The sequence below is a fragment of the Nyctereutes procyonoides genome, unplaced genomic scaffold (assembly GCF_905146905.1).
Source record: "Nyctereutes procyonoides isolate TBG_1078 unplaced genomic scaffold, NYPRO_anot_genome, whole genome shotgun sequence".
Lineage (NCBI taxonomy): Eukaryota > Metazoa > Chordata > Mammalia > Carnivora > Canidae > Nyctereutes > Nyctereutes procyonoides.
The window spans coordinates 38,977,691-38,996,026 of record NW_026575047.1 but is presented as its reverse complement, the minus strand read 5'-3'; the positions used below and the strand labels follow the sequence as shown (position 1 = coordinate 38,996,026).

At 53.0% G+C, this 18,336-nt stretch overlaps 1 protein-coding gene across 1 annotated transcript; it reads right to left on the bottom strand.

Moving 5' to 3' along the window:
• Positions 1-1,215: 1,215 nt before the first annotated feature.
• IDH2 (isocitrate dehydrogenase (NADP(+)) 2) lies at positions 1,216-17,522 on the bottom strand. The gene is made up of 11 exons (XM_055326481.1): positions 17,313-17,522; positions 8,237-8,328; positions 7,213-7,378; positions 5,818-5,978; positions 5,592-5,735; positions 4,641-4,777; positions 4,295-4,446; positions 2,355-2,467; positions 2,083-2,180; positions 1,875-1,967; positions 1,216-1,556 (listed from the first exon to the last, which is right to left on the bottom strand). The coding sequence occupies exons 1-11, from the start codon at positions 17,431-17,433 to the stop codon at positions 1,472-1,474; spliced, it is 1,362 nt and encodes a 453-aa protein (XP_055182456.1). The 5' UTR covers positions 17,434-17,522; the 3' UTR covers positions 1,216-1,471.
• Positions 17,523-18,336: the final 814 nt, after the last annotated feature.

Genomic DNA, 18,336 nt, shown 5'->3' with positions numbered 1-18,336 from the left:
AGGCCCCAGAATTCTCACCACTTGCAGAGAAAAGCCGTGTCCCCTCCTGACCCACCAACAGAGCACCAGGAAAGAAGCCAGCTCACGATGCCAGACTGCACTTCAGAGGCTGCCAGCCCTTTCTACCAGTGGGCAAGAGGGGGCCGGAAACCTCGAGCTTAGGCCCAGAAACTGGGTCTAAGCTGGGCCAGCTCACCAGCTTTTCTTCCCACAGCCCTGGGGGCTCATTGTGATTACTGAAGACAAGCAAGCGAGTAGTCCCTGGAACAGATGGAGGCCACCAGTGTGAGTGGCGACTGGAGCCCATCTCAAAGTTAGCAAGGTCCAGTGTCAGGAGCCACGAGTCCCCCGAAACTGCGGAATTGGCTTTGGGTTGCTAAGTATTTATTTTATCAAGTGAAGCTGGTACAAGTCTTCCCCTGGACACATAAACACCAAAAGTAGGATATGATCCCTGCATAAAAAATAGCCCTTTAATCTGGATTTATTTCGCTTTACAGCAACTTTATAATGTTACTCTTTTGGTTTTGCCCAAGAATGGTGAAAATGAACCCAAGTCTGGGATGCAGTGATCTGGACCCCATGGGGCCCCCAGTCCCAGCCCCAAGCCCCAGGCAGCCATGGAGAGGATGGAGAGGCAGCTGCTGGGTGGGACCCATTTTGAAAACCGAGAAAAGGGCAAATAAAGATCTGGGGAGGTTTAGAAGGTTAGAACCAAGGGACACCTGGGTGGTTCAGTGGTTGAGTCTGCCTTTGGCTCCAGTCATGATCCCGGGGTCCAGGACTGAGTCCCACATCAGGCTCCCCGCAGGGAGCCTGCTTCTCCTTCTGCCTGTATCTGCCTCTGTATCTCTCATGAATGAATAAAATCTTTTTTTAAAAAGAACATTAGAATCAACAAAGCAAAAAAACCATCTATGAGGAAGCGGTAACAATCCGAAAATGGAGAGGAGGATGTAGGAACCGGATCGTGCTAGAAAATTTCAGGGAGCCCACAGGCCTGCACCCTGAGAGTCCCCGGGGCTCAGCACCACAGAATTCAGGATGCTCACACCCATCGTGGCCCCTGACTGAATGGAGAACCGTGCACGACGCAGCCCTGCGGGTTCACGGGCTGTCCCAGGTGGAACCCAAACCCGCCAGCCCTCCGAGGACCTCTTTCTCAGGGCCCTGGCTGGGCTGCCTCCCTCCCTCAGCAACAAACACAACAGACAGTTTTGTGAAGAGCTTTTTAGTAGCTAAATATGGCACCATGTGTTCCAAGGGCAATATAAATTACAGTATGCAAAACACACTGAGTGGCTGAGGTAAAACACACTGTTCCCGCCTCACATCACCATGAGGGGAAACACACAGATACTTTTAAAAACATCTTGCTTATAAAAAAAAGTCCCCTACAAAGGCCTGAGAGGGGGCTCACTCAAGGCCCACTGCTAGCTCAGCCCCACCCGCCACCCGCGGCCCGCCCCCACTACTGGCCCAGAGCCTTGTCCAGGTTGTTCTTGATGGTGTCCAGGAAGTCGGAGGTGTTCAGGAAGTGCTCGTTCAGCTTCACGCTGCCGAGAGAACACCGTTCGCATGAGGAGCGGCTCCAGCCGGGCCCTCCCAGGGCAGAGCCTGAGCCTGGGCACCTGAGTGGCCGCCCTCCCAGGTCAGAGGCTGCTGACAGCCCGCCACCAAAGGGCCACAGTGAGTTCAGCAGGGGATGGCCAGGCTCGGGGCTGCTAGTCTCGGGGATAGGGACCTGTCTGAGCTCGGGCCCTTGGTGGCTAAGCTCACCCTAGAGGGGGCCTCTAAGAGGATCCTCTGGCTTCTTCCCATCCAACCCTGAGGTCCCTAAAGGTCAATCCCACCCTCTGCCACAGGCCACGCACTTGCTGAGGCCATGGATACAGCCTGCCAGGTCCTTGGTCATGGCTCCACTCTCCACAGTCTGGACACACACTTTTTCCAGGGTCTGCGCAAACCTGCGGGGCAGGGCGGGGGGGGGGGGGGGTGAAGGGCAGAGTGAGGCCCCAGCTTACAGCACCAGGACCCAGGATCTGCCCTGGATCAGCTCAGGCCCCCTCCCTCTCCACTCACCTGATGAGGTCCTGGTTCCCATCCAGCTTCCCCCGATGCTCCAGGCCACGTGTCCAGGCAAAGATGCTGGCAATGGGGTTCGTGCTGGTAGGCCGGCCCTGGGGGTGGGGGCCACAGGGGCATCAGGAACCAAACCAGCCGACAAGGGGGCACCTGGATGCAGCTGGCCACCCCTAAGCTGACAAACCAGACTCCATCCTCCCAGCCTTCAGCATCACTGGGTTCTGGGCCCCTGGGGTAGATGGGCATGCGACCACAGTCCCTACACTCACCTTCTGGTGCTCCCGATAATGGCGGGTTACCGTTCCATGAGCAGCCTCAGCCTCGATGGTCTTCCCATCAGGGCAGACCAGCACAGATGTCATCAGGCCAAGGGAGCCAAAGCCTGAAGAGGGGGAAGACCTTCCTTTCAGTGGAGTGTGAGCACCACTCCTCCAACCACTGGGTTGAGCCCACCTGCCCTCCTGCTTGTGAGGAGGAGCCTCTCAGCTCTGAGCTGCCTCTCTGCTCATGACCCCCGACTGTGCCTGGGAGGACAGTCACTGTTTTGGGCTTGACTACCCTTGTCGTGGGTCTGCAGAGCCTGGTACAGGGCACGGGGCTATTCACAGATGGCTACACATCAGCCTGTGAACATACATCTGTGTCCCCACCGCCAGGGCCCGAGACCCCAAGCATTCCACCCACCCAGTCTGGCTCATAACCAAACAGCTCATTCAAGCAGAAAGCCCACCACCAGCTACTGCACAACGATCACTTTATCTGCTGCTCTTTTAGGCGACTTTTTGGCGATTTATGACTTATTCCCAAATTTTCCCAAATCCAGATGTCAACTTTTTCTATTGTCAAGGTCTCTTGGGCTTCAAAAGCACCCCACAGCACCAAAATAAGAACTGCTAAGTCCCAAGAATTAGAAAAAGTGAAAAACTTGTAAAAAAAAAATTAGTCATCCAAGGGGCATCTGGGTGGCTCAGTCAGTGAAGCATCTGTCTCTGGCATAGGTCATGATCTCAGGGTCCTGGGATTATGTCCTGAGTCAGGGTCCCAGACCAGCAGGGAGTCTGCATCTCCCTCTCCCTCTACTCATCCCCCCTCTTCCCACCCCACTTATATTCTCTCTCTCAAATAAATAAACAAAATCTTAAGAAGAAAAGAAAATTAGTTGTCTAAAATGCCTGTAGCTGGGGCATGGGAAAGGGGTCCCTTCTCTATGTTTACTAGACTCTCATACCCACCAATTCCTTATATACTTTAAGGTAATTATCATGTCTTTCTCTTGTCTGCTATGGCTTTTCATCCTTCCATCCTAGACAGGAATTGTTCTAGTAAGAGGATCTACTTACTGAAATAAAGCCAAAGGTTTTTGCTTTTATTTTTGCTTTTTTAAAGATTTTATTTATTTATTTATTTATTTATTTATTTATTTATTTATGAGAGAGAAGCAGAGACATAGGCAGAGGGAGAAGCAGGCTCCATGCAGGGAGCCTGACATGGGACTCGATCCCAGGACTCCAGGATCCGGCCCTGAGCCGAAGGCAGACATTCAACCGCTGAGCCACCCATGAGTCCCAAACCAAAGGTTTTTATAAAACATTAGGACACTGTATCTTTTCCTCACAACTTTCACTTGGAAAAAGTAGAGTTCACTTTCCTTCTCAGGAGCTAGTTCTTACAGCTACTTCTCTAAAGGCCTCATCCATGTTTTCTGCTGTAATCCAATTTGTCTCATAGGATGCTCTAGGGCTTGGGGCTTTGCCACCTTCTCCACTATTCTCCTACAACCAACAGATCTACTGGGCAAAATGGATTCTCTGTAATTCAAAAAGCACTCGGTTGTGCTCAATCCCATTTTTCTGCTAGAGCCAAATCTAGCCCAAACCTGGAGCCAGGGTGACTTGGCTCCTTCGTGGACAGCAGCAACCTCAAAGCTGACACACCTCACCCTTTAGGACCTGAATTCCTATGTTCTCCTTTCTCTGGAAAAGTAGCCTTAGTAATACACCAGTCCAAACCAAATTTGCGATCCTTCCTCCCTTCTATTCCAGGGAGCTCCTGCCCCCTGCTGTCCACGGGGAACCGGAACCTCTCAATGAGCTAGTGAGCCCCAGTCCTACTGCCTCAGTAAAGAGGTTTTCTCTGAAAAAGGTCTGAAAATCGCCCAGCCAGAGAAGATCAACAATCGACCCCCTGGGGAACAGCACTCCCAGCATACCCTGGGCCAGGATGTCCGACTGCACATCCCCATCGTAGTTCTTGCAGGCCCACACAAAGCCGCCTGAAGACTTGAGGACCTGAGCCACCATGTCGTCAATGAGCCGGTGCTCATACCAGATCTTATTCTTGTCAAAGTCGGTCTTGTAGTGCCTGGGAGCAAAAGAGCCTGATGTGGGGAGAGGGCAGGAAGCTAACAAGTTGGGGATCTCTCCCTGAGCTCAGAGCTGAGCTGAATACACTGGGACAGCAGCCACCCTGTAGGATGGGGATTGAGGGGGTTGCTTAGTGTATTCCACAGAAAGGCTGTGGGATCCTTAGAGAGCAATAAAGGGAGAGGCTGTTACTTCTCAAAGATCTCTTGGAAGATGTCCTTGAAGCGCCCGTCATAGGCTTTCAGAATGGTGTTCTTCGTGCTCATGTACAGGGGCCACTTCTTTTGGATGGCATACTGGAAGCAGCTGTGCGCAAAACCCGAGATGGACTGTAGGGAGAGAGAGAGGCCCCTGGCATGGTACCCAGTCTGGGCACTGCCCACCTTTCCTGGTCCCCAGGGTCAGGACCGGGGCCCCAGGAATGACATCCTCTCCCTCCAGATGTATGACCTGCTCTGACAGCCTGGGTGAACCCAGCCACCCTGGAGGGAGCATCCGCTGTGTCTGCTGGCCTAGTATCCCCCTCTCAACTTCTGGGAGGAAGCAGCCCCTGACTTTTGCCCCTCCTCTCCCCTGATTCCCCCAGCCCACCACCCCATCTCTATAGAGTTGACCGTGTGTCCCGGTGGAACCTATCTGGGCCCTCCATGATTGGCTCAGAGATGGCCTCAAGACCCAGGCCTGGCACTTTTGCTGGAACCATGAACAAAAAGGGCACTTTCCTGATAGGGAAACCAAGCTGGCCAGGGATAAGCCCGGAGCTACTGATGGCCACTTCCTCAGAACCCAAGAATGAAGCCAACCACAGAAGAAATGAAAACCAAGAGCTGGAGAAAGGGAAAAAGAATGCTTATCCGGTTTGTTTAAGCCAAGCATCCTGACAACTAACTCAGCCCCAAAGGCATGTTGGGAGAATGAGCACAGGATGTTGGAGAGCAGGGGCATCTGGCTAAGCAGGGGTCTTAGAGCCCCACTCCATACCGGGCACACCGTGGGTCCCCCTGAACGCATCTCGGAGGCATTGGCTCACAGGCCTCAGACCTTTCCAGGCCCTGGGCGTGGGAGAAGTCAGAGTCAGCAGTTCCAGGTGGTCTGAAGGGAGGCAGGGCCCAGCGAGGAGGGACTCAGGAGCCACAGCCTTACCTCGTCGGTGTTGTACATGCCCATCCCCACGCCGCCGCCGGGGAAGTTGTACACCTCCCACTCCTTAGCACCACTGCCGTCCTTTGGGGAGAAAATGATCTTGAACGTGCCAGCTCGGTCCACCACGAAGTCTGTGGCCTTGTACTACAGAGACGAGAGCACAGCTCAGGCCAGGGGTCCAGTGAGGGTCCCAGGCCAGTGAGAGCCAACTCCTGCCGTGGCCCACCTGGTCACCGTGGGCGTGTCTGCCAATGGTGATGGGCTTGGTCCAGCCGGGGACGAGGCGTGGGATGTTTTTGCAGATGATGGGTTCCCGGAAGACGGTCCCCCCAAGGATGTTCCGGATGGTTCCATTGGGACTCTTCCACATCTTTTTCAACTTGAACTCTACGAGAACAGAGATGGAGCGGCCCCGCTGCAGCCCCCACCTTCCAACCAAAATGTGAACCCTAAGCAAGAACGCAGCCTGATGGGAGCCTGCAAATCATCCTGGGGAATGCCTAGAATATGAAGGAGTGGGCCATAGGATCAGATTCCTTGGCTGCAAGGTCCACCACCTCCAACTGTGAGTTTTATGCAAATGGCTTAACCTGAGCTATAAAATGAAATTATTGATAAGATACCTAGCCTTTGGGTTGCTGTGAGGATTAAATGAACTCGTATGTAAAGTGGCTAGCACAGCACCCAGCACCAAAGTGCTCTATCAGCTGCCATTATTCCCACATCACGCTCGGTCTGACGGGACTCTGGCAGCACGCTGCCGCGCTGCAGACCTTCTTCTGTTCTTGCCACGGTACTGCCACGAACCTCGGGGTCCAGCCCACATTGCTAAGACTATGACTCTCTATTTCCTTGTCCACAAAATAGGAATATATAAATCCCAGGGCTCAGGAGAAATAAGAACTGCAAAAAGAGCTTCACACTAAAATGATTCCAATACCACCCAAAAGACGGGAGGAGCTCTGGAGCATTTGGAAATGTGCCTTGAATGCCTCCTTCTAGCTTCCTCACACTGTAGCAAGTAGCAAGAGAGAAAGAGCTCTGCAAACCCCTAAACCACCCTTTCTCAAATTTTCCAAACCTGGCCCCTTTATCCACACGCTGGTGCCATTATTTCATGGAACCGTCAAAAGTGGTCCCCAGAACCAGGGACCAGCAGCCAGTCCAAGCCTGGTGAGGGCGGCTGAGACCTTTCCACAGCCACAGGGGCAAGGGGCAAAGCTGCAATGCCAAGACGATGGCGAGACATGAGCAATGCTCCCTAGAGCCCCCTGAGGCTCTCGAGCCTGATAAACAGCACTCTGCCGGACAGAGGTGGCACCAAGGCTCTCGTAAACCTGCCTGCTGAACAATCCAGGAGGCCAGAGGGGCAGGCTGCCAAAGCAGCTGTCCTTACTGTGCCGGCATCAGCATGAGCTTCCTCCTCACTGTCGCCAAAGACACCTACACTGGCCAGAGCCACATAGCACAGCAGAAAGCCCACGGGCCTGGGAACACCACCCCACCCAGCCTCATCTGCAAGAACCTCAAGGGCTCCCCTGCCTCCCAGGCAATCACAGGGAGACTGGGTTCATGGCTCAGCCCCCCCAGCCCTGGCCCACCCACCTCTGCCCCCTCACACCTTCCACTCGGGCCTCATCGGGGGTGATGGTGGCACATTTGACAGCCACACTGTACTTCTGGGTGGCCAACGCGGAGTCTATGGTGACCTGGTCGTTGGTCTGGTCACGGTTTGGAAGTCCCAGGTCGAAATACTTGAGCTGGACGTCCACGTGGGGTAGGATGAGCTAGAGATAGATGACCAGGACAAGGTATCAGCCCAGATGTCTGTGACGGAGGGGCATGCATGGGCCAAAGCAGAGGACACCCCCTTGGGGCAGGAATGACAGAAGGCCAGTGGAGCAAGGGGACAGCATGGCAGAGGGATGAGATCAGCCATTCCTCAGTGGGGCCAGGTGAGAGCTGTCAGGATGCCAGGGTTCTCGGGAGAGACCAGGCCGCAGCCTCTGGAAGGGCTCTGCCCAGCATGGACGGCAGTGGCCCAACTCAGCTGAACCCCAACACCAAGTATCTCTGTATTTCTCTGTACAGTGGGTTCCCTGTTCCTCCCCAATGGGAAGTAGCAATTCTCAACCTTCTTGTGAACACACACACAATATGGGCTCTCCCAGGCAGATCCACACCACAGCAACTTTGGAGAAGCCAAGTAGCCATGCTAGAAGCCAACACCACGATGGCTCAGGCACATACATCCCTGTCCGATGAGCACTGCAGCCATAATCTGGGTAGCAGCCCCGAACCCCAAGGATATGTTAACTCTGTGCATGCTGCCTGGCACACCAGCCCCCGTCTCCTTCCAGAAAGCACATCAGAACATGGGGTATCAAAAGGCCACGATGCAGGGTAGGCCTTGAATGCACACACACTCTGTAAAACATGTGGGCTCTGGCACCAGCACAGGACACACTGCTGAGGACGGACCCCTACCCGATATTGTGAAAACCATGCATGGTCTGGACATGACAGCAAGGTGGATGGAAGGACAGCAACAGGGCTGCTCCCCACCAGGGCAGCTGGTGACCCCTGGGACCTGACTTGGGGCACAGGGAGCTGTGCAGAGAGCTGCCCACTCTGGGAGGAACTACCTTCTCCTTGATGAACTGCCAGATGATCCTGGTCATCTCATCGCCGTCCATCTCCACCACCGGCTTTGCCACTTTAATCCTCTTGTCGGCATCTAGGACCAGGAACACGCAGTGCGTCACACCTCTGGGGAGGGCCGCGGTGGGGGGGGGGGCGGGGGATTGGCTCGCCCCACCAGCCAGACCTGCCCTTCACCCAGGAGGGCGCATTGTCAAGGGGCCCAGTTACCCACGTGCCCTCCCTCTCCCCCTCAGCAGGAGCAGCTCCTGGGCCACCTGGGGGACCTGGACCACCCCACTGAGGATGGCCAGCTAGGACCAGCCAGAGAGATGCCAGCCTGGCCAATCAGATCCTCTCCCCTGGAATCTGAAGGCAGAGGAGACCAACTCAGAGACAAAGAGCCAGCTGGGCCACCCTGTCCAACAGCAAGTCAGGAAGTGGATGCCTACAAGCTGCTGCCACTCTGTCCCCAGGGCAGCCAGCAGCCCCTGTGGCCCAATCCCTGCAGCTCTATGAGCTATCCCACATCCTTTCTGTAACCTCCTCTCAAAGTCACCCAGTTACTAACCTTGTAACAGGAGCCGGACTAAAGCTAAGTGAGGACGGAAACTGTATTGGCACCTCCTGTGTGCCTGATGGCATACACACGCCCTTTACATGATTCCTTTTAGGCCTCAAACTGCTCCCAAAACAGTATATGGTTATCTCCCCTTTAAATGTGATACAACTGAGGCTCTCAGTTTCCCAGCTTACTGCCAAAGGTTACACCGCCTGAAGACAACACATTTTCCACCTTTCTCATTGGGAAGCATAGGCTTAGGACATCAGAATGGAACTCAGAACCCTGGATCCGAGCTGGCTCAAGGTGGCCTGTCGCGCAGAGAAGCACTAAAGGTCCGGGGAGATGGTGGAGGACAAAAGGAACCAGGGGAGGCTCTCCAAGGAAAGTCTGACTCATGAGAAAAACCAACAGTCTGGGAAGTGAGGTCCAAAGAAAACACAAGAAAACGGCTCATCCAGTTAAATCAGTGCAGGCTACCTGGAGTAGACAGAGGTACCTGAGCGCCAGCACATTCCTCTACCCACAGCCGGGAAGAAGCAGTGACTAAGTAGGGCGACCAGATCTGTGTCAAACCTACCACTAGGCTTCCATCACCAGAAGGCTCACTCACTGCTGAAACCCAGGCAAGAGGACAGCTGAGAGTGGGGCTCTGTCCCCAGTGGAGTCTCCTCAGTCCTCACTTAGGGCCCATTAACTTTTATGTTACACACAATCCTTACGAATATAGTTCTGGGTCTTCCACCTCACCAGAGATTAGAGCAAGTCCAAAGAGGGGACCAGGATGTACACTTAAATGGTCAGAAGTGACCACTGCCAGGTAGACAGCAAGGGACAGAAGTCTATGAAAAGCAGGCCCTCAAACTAAAAAAAAAGCATTGCCACCTACGCACATTTAAAACAGAAGTGACCAAAACCCAACAACTCCAAACATATAACTGTCCCACAATACACACCACAACCATGACTCATGCTGGCATCCCCAACCCACAGAGAAAAAGGTGAATTATGTGCAGCAAAATGACTCACTTTTCAAAGATGTGCACAGATTTTTTAATCTAAAAATAATCTCCCAAAGACATGCAAACAGATTTTTTTTTAATCGAAAAAGATTTTTAGAGATTATTTAGGAAGAAAAATGAGACCCAGGGAGTGTGGCTTATGTCAGAAGTCAGGATAGATCCCAGGTTTCTAGCTCAAGCATAGCCTCTGGATACCCTCATGGGTCACATGTAGAGAAGCAGAAAGCAAACACACACTCCAAACATTCCATTCCCTAGAGAACAAGGTGGATGCAGCTGGCACTGCTCTACCACCCTTTCCAGGACGCGAAGGGGCCTTTGGACCCAAGCTACAAAATTTCTTCACCTTTCCTGGCTGAAAGCTTGAGTGTAAAGGGCCTCGGGACCTCAGAAAGTCTACTGGGCTGTTGCAGAGCTAGCTTAGCTTTTAAGAGCGCTTCTCCTGAGTTAATGTCATGAGAGCTAATCAAGGTGTTATTTTAATTGTACTGGATCTGCCATAATCATAATCACTAAGGAGAAGTCATCTGGGGCTAATCCTAAAGGTTTCAGCCTCACTTGGGTCTGCTCAATTTTTGGGCTTCCGACACCAGACACCTGTATGGGGAGCTCAATGTCAAGATCACAGCAGGCAGCCCTCCCTGCTGTGCCTGCAGGTGTCAAACCCTCAGAGAACACAGGCCCACTTATTTACAACCAGGTGCTAAGCACCTCTTCCTGAAACACTGAGAAAAACATAACAGTGCCTGGCCTCAAGGAGTGTGAGTAAGGGTAAATCTATGATGGAGAGAGACCAAGCAGCTGCTCTGTCATCAGAGTCAGGAGTACAGCCACCCGGAAGGAGCACTTCCCAGAGCTGGGGGCAACCATGGGAGCTAAAGCAGAATAGACTTGGGGCACTGGCTCACTCAGTCAGTATAGCATGCAACTCCAGATCTCAAGGTCATGAGTTCAAGCCCCACACTGGGCAAGGAGCGGACTTAATAAAATAAAAATTATAAACAACTACAAAAATAAAGAAACCAAATACATTAATTGGTGACCAAGATTTAAAAACCAGGTAATTTCAACAACAATAACAACAAATAGCCACTTAATAAATGGGCCAAGGACTTAAATGGATATTTCTTCAAAAATGACATGTAAATGGCCAATAAGCATATGAAAATCACCCCACAGCACTAATCACTAGGGAAATGCAAATCAAAACCACAATGAAATACCACCTCACACCCATTAGGATGGCTACTATCAAAAACAAAACAAAAAACCCAAAACAGAAAACAACAGGTGTTGGTGAGGATGTGGAGAAACTGGAACCCTTGTACACAGCTGGTAAGAACGTACAATGTTGCAGCCACTTTGGAAAACAGTATGATGGTTCCTCAAAAAATTAAAGATAGAGGGCAGTCCAGGTGGCTCAGCGGTTTAGCGCCTGCCTTCAGCCCAGGGCGTGATCCTGGAAGACCCTGGATCAAGTCCCACGTCAGGCTCCCTGCATGGAGCCTGCTTTTCCCTCTGCCTGTGTCTCTGCCTCTCTCTGTGTGTGTCTCTCGAGTAAATAAATAAAATCTTTTAAAAAAAAAATTAAAGATAGAATTGCCATATTGTCCAGGGCACCTGGATGGCTCAGTCAGTTAAGCATTCAACTCTTGATTTTGGCTCAGGTCATGATCTCAGGGTTGAGATGGGGCAGGAGCTCGGGCTCTGCTCTGAGGGGGACAGCCTGCTTGGGATTCTCTCTCTCTCTCTTTCCCTCTGCTCTTCCCCTATAAAAAAAAGTGGGGGGGAGAATTGCCACCTTGCCCAGCAATCCCACTTCTAGATATGTATCCAAAATAATTAAAAGCAGGGTCTCAAAGAGATATGTGTACACTCATGTCCATAGTAGAATTATTCACACACTGGGACACCTGGGTGGCTCAGCGGTTGAGCGTCTGCCTTCGGCTCAGGTCACGATCCTGGAGTTTCAGGATCAAGTCCCACATCAGGTCCCTGTGGGGAGCCTGTTTCTTCCTCTGCCAATGTCTCTGCCTTTCTCTGTGTCTCTCATGAATAAATAAATAAAATTTAAAAAAAAATTATTCACATAGCCAAGAGGTGGGAGCAACTCAAATATCTACCAAGGAACGAATGGATGAACAAAATGTGGTATGAGCCTTCGAGAGGACACTGGAAACTAATCCAGGAAGGTTAAGAAAAACGTCCCTACAAAAGATTAAATGATGTTCATAATTCCAAGTTTCTCCAAGACTGGGATCCCCACCACCCAAATGTGAATGTACTTGCTTGGAAACTAAAAAAGGAAGTGCTGCCACCGTCAGTGACAGCAATGGATCCAGACCTACCTCCATATCTCTTGCTGCTCAAGTTCTTTTGTTTCAAATCCCATAAAGCCAGTTTCCCCTCGGATGGCCAGTGGAGTTACGATGTGGTATACTTAGAGAGACAGTATTTCCACATTTCCCAAACACTCTCAACCCATTTCTGGGAGGTAACTTCCCCCCCCTTTTTAACACTTTATTCATTTATTCATGAGAGACACACAGAAAGCGGCAGAATTATAGGCAGAGGGAGAAGCAAGTTCCCTGCGGGGAGCCCAATGCAGGACTCATCCCATCCCAGGACCCCGGGATAACGACCTGAGCCAAAGGCAGATGCTCAACCAGAGACACCCAGGTGCCTCTAGGAGGTTACTCTTATAATAAATTAGAAGCAGTAATAACTATGCAAGGAATTAATAACCATATACTGCCTAAGCTTCTCACAATCCCTGTACCTTACCCAGAAGGTCAATTAAATTTTAAACTTTTTTTTTTTAATGGGTATCTCAAGAATGGAATATTCAGCCCTAAAAATTAAGAGAATGCTGACATAAGCTGCAACAGGGATAAACCTGCAGGACAGGGGATCCCTGGGTGGCTCAGCAGTTTAGCGCCTGCTTTTGGCCCAGGGCGCGATCCTGGAGTCCCGGGATCGAGTCCCACGTCGGGCTCCCCGGCATGGAGCCTGCTTCTCCCTCCTCCTGTGTCTCTGCCTCTCTCTCTCTCTTTCTCTGTCTATCATAAATAAATAAATAAATCTTTAAAAAAAAAAACCTGCAGGACATTAGGAGTACTAAAATAAGCTAGTCACAAAAAGAAAAATACTGCCTGCTTCTACTTACAAGAGGTACCTAGAGGAGTCAAATTCATAGAAACAGAAAGTAGAACGGTTGGTTGGTCGTTGCCAGGAGCTGGGGGGAGGAGGGTGTGGGGAACTGTTGTTTAATGGGCACAGAGTTTCGGTTTTGCAAGACAATAAATCTCTGGGGATTGGTCGTTCGACAATGTGAAAGTATTAATGGCTAACATGGAAATTAAAAAAATGGCTAACATGGAAATTTTTGTTATGCAGTTTTGCCACGATGCAAAATAAGAAAAATTTTTAGTTTATTTATTTATTTATTAAAGGTTTTTTTTTTTTTTATAGAGACACAGAGAGACAGAGAGAGAGGTAGAGACACAGGCAGAGGGAGAAGCAGGCTCCATGCAACAAGCCTGATGTGGGACTCGATCCCGGGTCTCCAGGATCACACCCCGGGCTGCAGGCGGCGCTAAACCGCTGAGCCACTGGGGCTGCCCAATTTTTAGTTTTTAAAAATCTAAACCAGTGGGGAAAAACACACAAAACCAAACCAAAACAAAACAAAACAAAACAAAAAAAGAAACACACACACAACAACAACAACAACAACCCAGAGGAGATTTTACGTAAAAATACAGTCTCTTCTTTGAAGGGTGAGTTGCTTCTACCACACTGAGATGGTGCTCACTCATGGCAAGGATGGGTGGCACTAGAGACAGCTTCTTGATTCCAGGCCTATCCTGTACCCTCCAGAGGACATAAGCCCCAAGGCATCAGAGTAGGAGATGTTGTGTGTTCAGCCAATATGGTAAGGACGCCCCCATCGTCTGCCCCTCTCTGGGTGACAAGTGATGACAAGCAATCTGAAATCCAAGGAACAGGGCACGGACCTCCCTGAAAGCTTTGAAGGAACAGCCACCATATTAAATCTTCGGAAGACACGTTGCACACTGTCCTGGCCAGAGTGTGGGATGGAATCACACCAGTCACAGTAGGCCAACTCTCCTCACCATCTGGTCTGCTAGCACCCAACACCAAGGAAGGATTTTAAAACCTGTCCCCAGTTTCAGGATCTGCCTGCTGCTCCAAACCCAAGGCTAAAGATCCCTCCCAAGAAAGCTACCACCCCCAAGACTAAGTACTTCACCACGTTCTCACTCAGGCTGCTCTCAGCTACCATAGCTGAGCAGCATGTGGGGGGAGGCCCCCAATTCCTGGGAGCTCAAGAAGGCAGGGCAGCAATTCTGGAAGAGGCTCTAGCATTTTCCTTTGTGTCAACCTCCACTCCTCCTCTTCCTTACAGCCACATCTACACCATCAAAAAATCTTAATGGCTCTTCCTTCAAAACACATCCAGAGTCCAACCACTTCTCACCTCCCCCAGCGCAACCAGCCAGGTGCAGGCCACCCTCTTTTGCCAGATTATGACTCCAAGCCTCCTACCAAAACTCTGAAGCTAGAGGGTACCTGTTAAATCTAAATCAGGCCAAGACACTCTTCTCAAACCCTCCAAAGCGCCCCCTTTTCACTCAGAGTAAAGGTCAAAGTCCTCAAAAATGCATGCCCCCCACCTCCCAACCAGCCCAACCAGATCTGTTACTGCCCTCCTCCCCACCCCACCCCCACTCCCCACCCTACTCTGTGCCAGCCTCAGGCACTCCCTCCCCCTCTGCTTCCCTACAAGCAAAAGTGCACTTCTCCACCAGGCCTTGGCACCTGATAACCAAATGACCTGTTTCCTTATTCCATCAGCCCTTCATTCAAGGTCTTTTCTGGCGGCCCCATAAAAACCACACACACCTTCCTGACCAATTTGTTCCCCTTAGCTCGTGTTCTCACACACCACACTAGCCAATTTCTACCTTGTTTTACTGACTGTCCCCACATTAGAATTTAGGCTGCACAGGAGCAGAAATCTTTGCCTCTTATTTCTGGCTCTGTCCCCAGCACCTTGCACAGAGGCTGGCACACAGTAGAGCACCATAGTTGTTGAAGTCACAAATGAATGTCAAGTCAGTCAGTTTGGTCTAGAGTAAGCTGCTATCCTGTCCTCACCTCCTATTGGGATGCAATGTGCCCCCTCCCCTCCTACCTTCTGGGAATGCCACACAGAGACCAGTGAGCTCTCCCCATCAGATTTCACCAGACCAACACAAATGTACATGGGTGGCATGTCTGCCAGGCAATGGGCAAACTGCCCTGGAAAAACTCACAACTTATACTGTGTTAATATGTGCAATCCACTGACATTTTAAACATGCATTTACCTTAATGTAAACTCCAGGGTAGGTCACAGAGCATGGCTTCCAGTAACCAGAGGGCAGTGTCCAGCACCTCACACCAGGAATGCAACCAGCACAAGAGGCTCCAACCAAACATGGAGGATTTGAGGGCCCCAGGCTTTCTCCAAACCTGCTGGACCTAAACATGACCACCCAAAACACCTCTGATGGGGCAGCAGTGGTCTTATCTGATGTGGTCAAAACAAGCGGAGAACACATAATCACCACCCCACGGGTAGGTCTGCAGAATGCTGATCAATCATTAAATAATCTACCCTAGAATCTAAGAGTGCAGGCAAGTCACCAAGGTCTGAAAAGTTAAGAGGGAGGGTAAGAAAAATCAAGAAGTTCCTAGGTGAGGAACAGAGCTAAGGAGGGCCAGCCAAGATAATTCTCCCAGGGAGTGCCTGAGCAGAGCCCACCCTCACTTTCCCAAAGTCCAGTTTATCAGAACCACCACCAGCAGTCGCTGGAGGCCAGGGAATTGCAAAACTAGAGACATGGGAATTACCAAGCAGCAAAGACAGAGGAGTGTTTTAGCCAAAAAAAATATATTCTTTCTGGTCTTCGAGGGGAATGCCAAATATTCTCTCCAGCAGCGTTGCCAGGTAACAAGCTAGCAGAGGCCACAGTTGTAATCTCCTAACTCAATCAAATACTATGTATTCACCCCATTAATAACCAACCCACCACTTGGGGATTTCTAGAAGGACCTACAACTAAAAACTTTCTTTTTCTTTATCATCGATGCAGGAGAGAAAAAGGGGAACTGGACAGTGTAACTCTAACTATTTTGCTAAAGGTGGTGCCATATGGGAAACTGTTCTGGGGCCTGTGGGCACTTGGAATCTTGGAGTTGCAGGGTTGGCCACTTAAGAGACACATCCCAGAAGTACAAAAGCAGAAATGTCCCTTTCTCCTTGGCAGGGGAGGTGGGGGTGGGGGCCCAAGCTCTGTGCTCCCCACCCCCCACTCCTTCCCAATTCTGGTCAGCTGCTCCCACACTCGTTAAAGATTACCTACCCTACCAGTAATGCCAGGCTGCCTGGGCCCCTCTCCCTCTTCCTCACCGCCCTGGCTCACTCCAAGGGGCCCCAGGCCAGGTCAGGAAAGAGGTTCCCGTGGCAACAGGCAAGAGGTAGGGCCAAGGGGGGTAGGGTACACTCTCCAGGCCTTTTGTAGCTGGCAATGGAGAGCCACGGGGAAGGCGATGCCCACATGCCACAGGGGGCAGCAGGTATTGGTAATGGAGATTCAGGCTAAATCCTGCTTATTCTCACCTGACTACTGGCTTCTTTCCTAAGCAGGGTGCTGAGGGTACCACAGAAGCACTCAGGCACTATTCAGGAGAGAGGCACCGTGGTGTGGCTGCCCAGGGCCCAGTCTCCCAGGCGGGAGAGTGGGGCGGGCGGAAGAGCAGCGCAGGAGCCGGCTGGCGAGAAAAGGCAGCTCAGGCCAAGGAGAGGACCGGGATGGAGACTTAAGTGACGGGCTGGGTGGGGGGGGTCGGGGGGGGGGTCCAAACAAAAGGGAAAATAAGAAGGACGCTCCTCCAGCTGTCGCGTAAAAGGCTCCTAAAATAGCCGACGAGGGCCTGACAGCGAGGAGGGATTACAGAGCGCCGGGCTGCAAAGGAAGGGGAAGTGGATGCCTCCTCCCCGCCTTTGTCTGAGCCGAGACCGCGCCGCGACCCTCCCTCTCACGGGAATCCCGGCCCGGGGCTCCCGCCCCCTCTTCGCTGGCCGGGCCCCCTCCCAGGGCAGGCGGGAGGCCCTCCGGGCCCGGACACCCCCAGCACCCCCTACAGGAGTATCTGGGGGCGCGGAGCAGCCCAGAACCCCGCCCGCGCAGGGCCGCAGCGCCCGCCGCGCCAGGGCCACCAGTTGCCACTGTCCTTCAAGTCCCCACCCGTGCGCCTGGCGCGGCCGGTAACCCCGGGGTCGGGGAGCGCGTCCCCGTCCCTCCGCTCTTCGCGCGCCAACCCCGCCGTCCCCGGCCCGGCGACGGTCCCGAGCCGCGCTCCCCGGTCCCCGCCCGGGAGGCCGCCACGTCGCGGCGCGCGCGCCCGGATCCTCCTCGTGGCACTCACAGTGGCGCCGCGGCTGCTCCTGCAAGCTGGGACCTGTGGGCGCCGCGGCGGCCCAGGCCGGGCCGGAGCCGGAGCCGGAGGCTCTGCACAGAGAACGTACGACCCGCAGGTAGCCAGCCATCCCGCCGCCGCAGGCCAGCTCCCCGCGCGCCACAGGCAAGACGGCGCCGGCGCTGCTCCCGGCCGCCAGGCTGCGTGCGGCAGAGGCCAGCCCGGCGCCCGGGCGGGGGCGGGGCGGGGCGGGGCGGGGCTGCCGGGGGCCGCCCCCCGATTGGGCCTCGCCCGGAAGGAGGCGGGCCGGGACCCGGACTCCTCTAGCGGCGCCGCAGCAGCGGACCCGCCCCCGCGCCCGGGGCGCGCGCTTCCATTGGCGCGCACGGCCTGCGGCGGGAGGCCTCGCGACGCCCCCACTGCCGCGGACGGGAACCCCTCTCTCCGGGATGCCCTATTGAAACCGAGGTGCCAAACCCCAAAGTGAGCAGACCCCCGCGCCCTCCGCGCCCTCCGCGCCCTCCGCGCCCTCCGCGCCCTCCGCGCCCTCCGCGCCCTCCGCGCCGGCTGGATTGAAACTCCTTCGCGTTGACCGAGCGCGGGTTCCGTGTTCTTGGACTGAGAGCACGTCAGCTCTCCTCAGGTTCGCGCTCAGATGCTCCTGTCCCCTCCACGAGTTGTGTAGACTGACCCGGGTCAAGAGCTGACATCTCTTCTCTCTGCTTCTCGCCCGAAATCCAAGCCGCTACTCCTCGAAGTCATTCAGCCTAGCCAGAGTCTGTGTTCTCCCGTCGCAATGGGGATTTTGTAATGGTAACAGGGCTGCCAGGAGAGGTGGGTGACATAACGTAAGTAAGGGGCTTGCGGCACACCCCGCGCTGGACGGTTGTAGTTGATGCTTATCACGATCCAGATGAGCCCTCAAGCGGCCTGCACCGAGTAAGCTCGGGATCCACCCTGGCAAACAGTTCACCATTGCCTGTTTCCATGTGCAACACAATAGTGATTGGTTCTGTCATAAGCAGCCAAAGCC

Bases quoted from the DNA above. Each gene is read 5' to 3' on its own strand.
- IDH2 (XM_055326481.1), bottom strand. From the start codon at position 17,433: ATGGCTGGCTACCTGCGGGTCGTACGTTCTCTGTGCAGAGCCTCCGGC. The intron at 2,468-4,294 runs GTATGCTGGGAG...CCCCCTCTTCAG, and splicing joins GTCGGACATCCTGGCCCAGG to GCTTTGGCTCCCTTGGCCTG. The intron at 2,181-2,354 runs GTGAGTGTAGGG...CCCCACCCCCAG, and splicing joins ATTATCGGGAGCACCAGAAG to GGCCGGCCTACCAGCACGAA.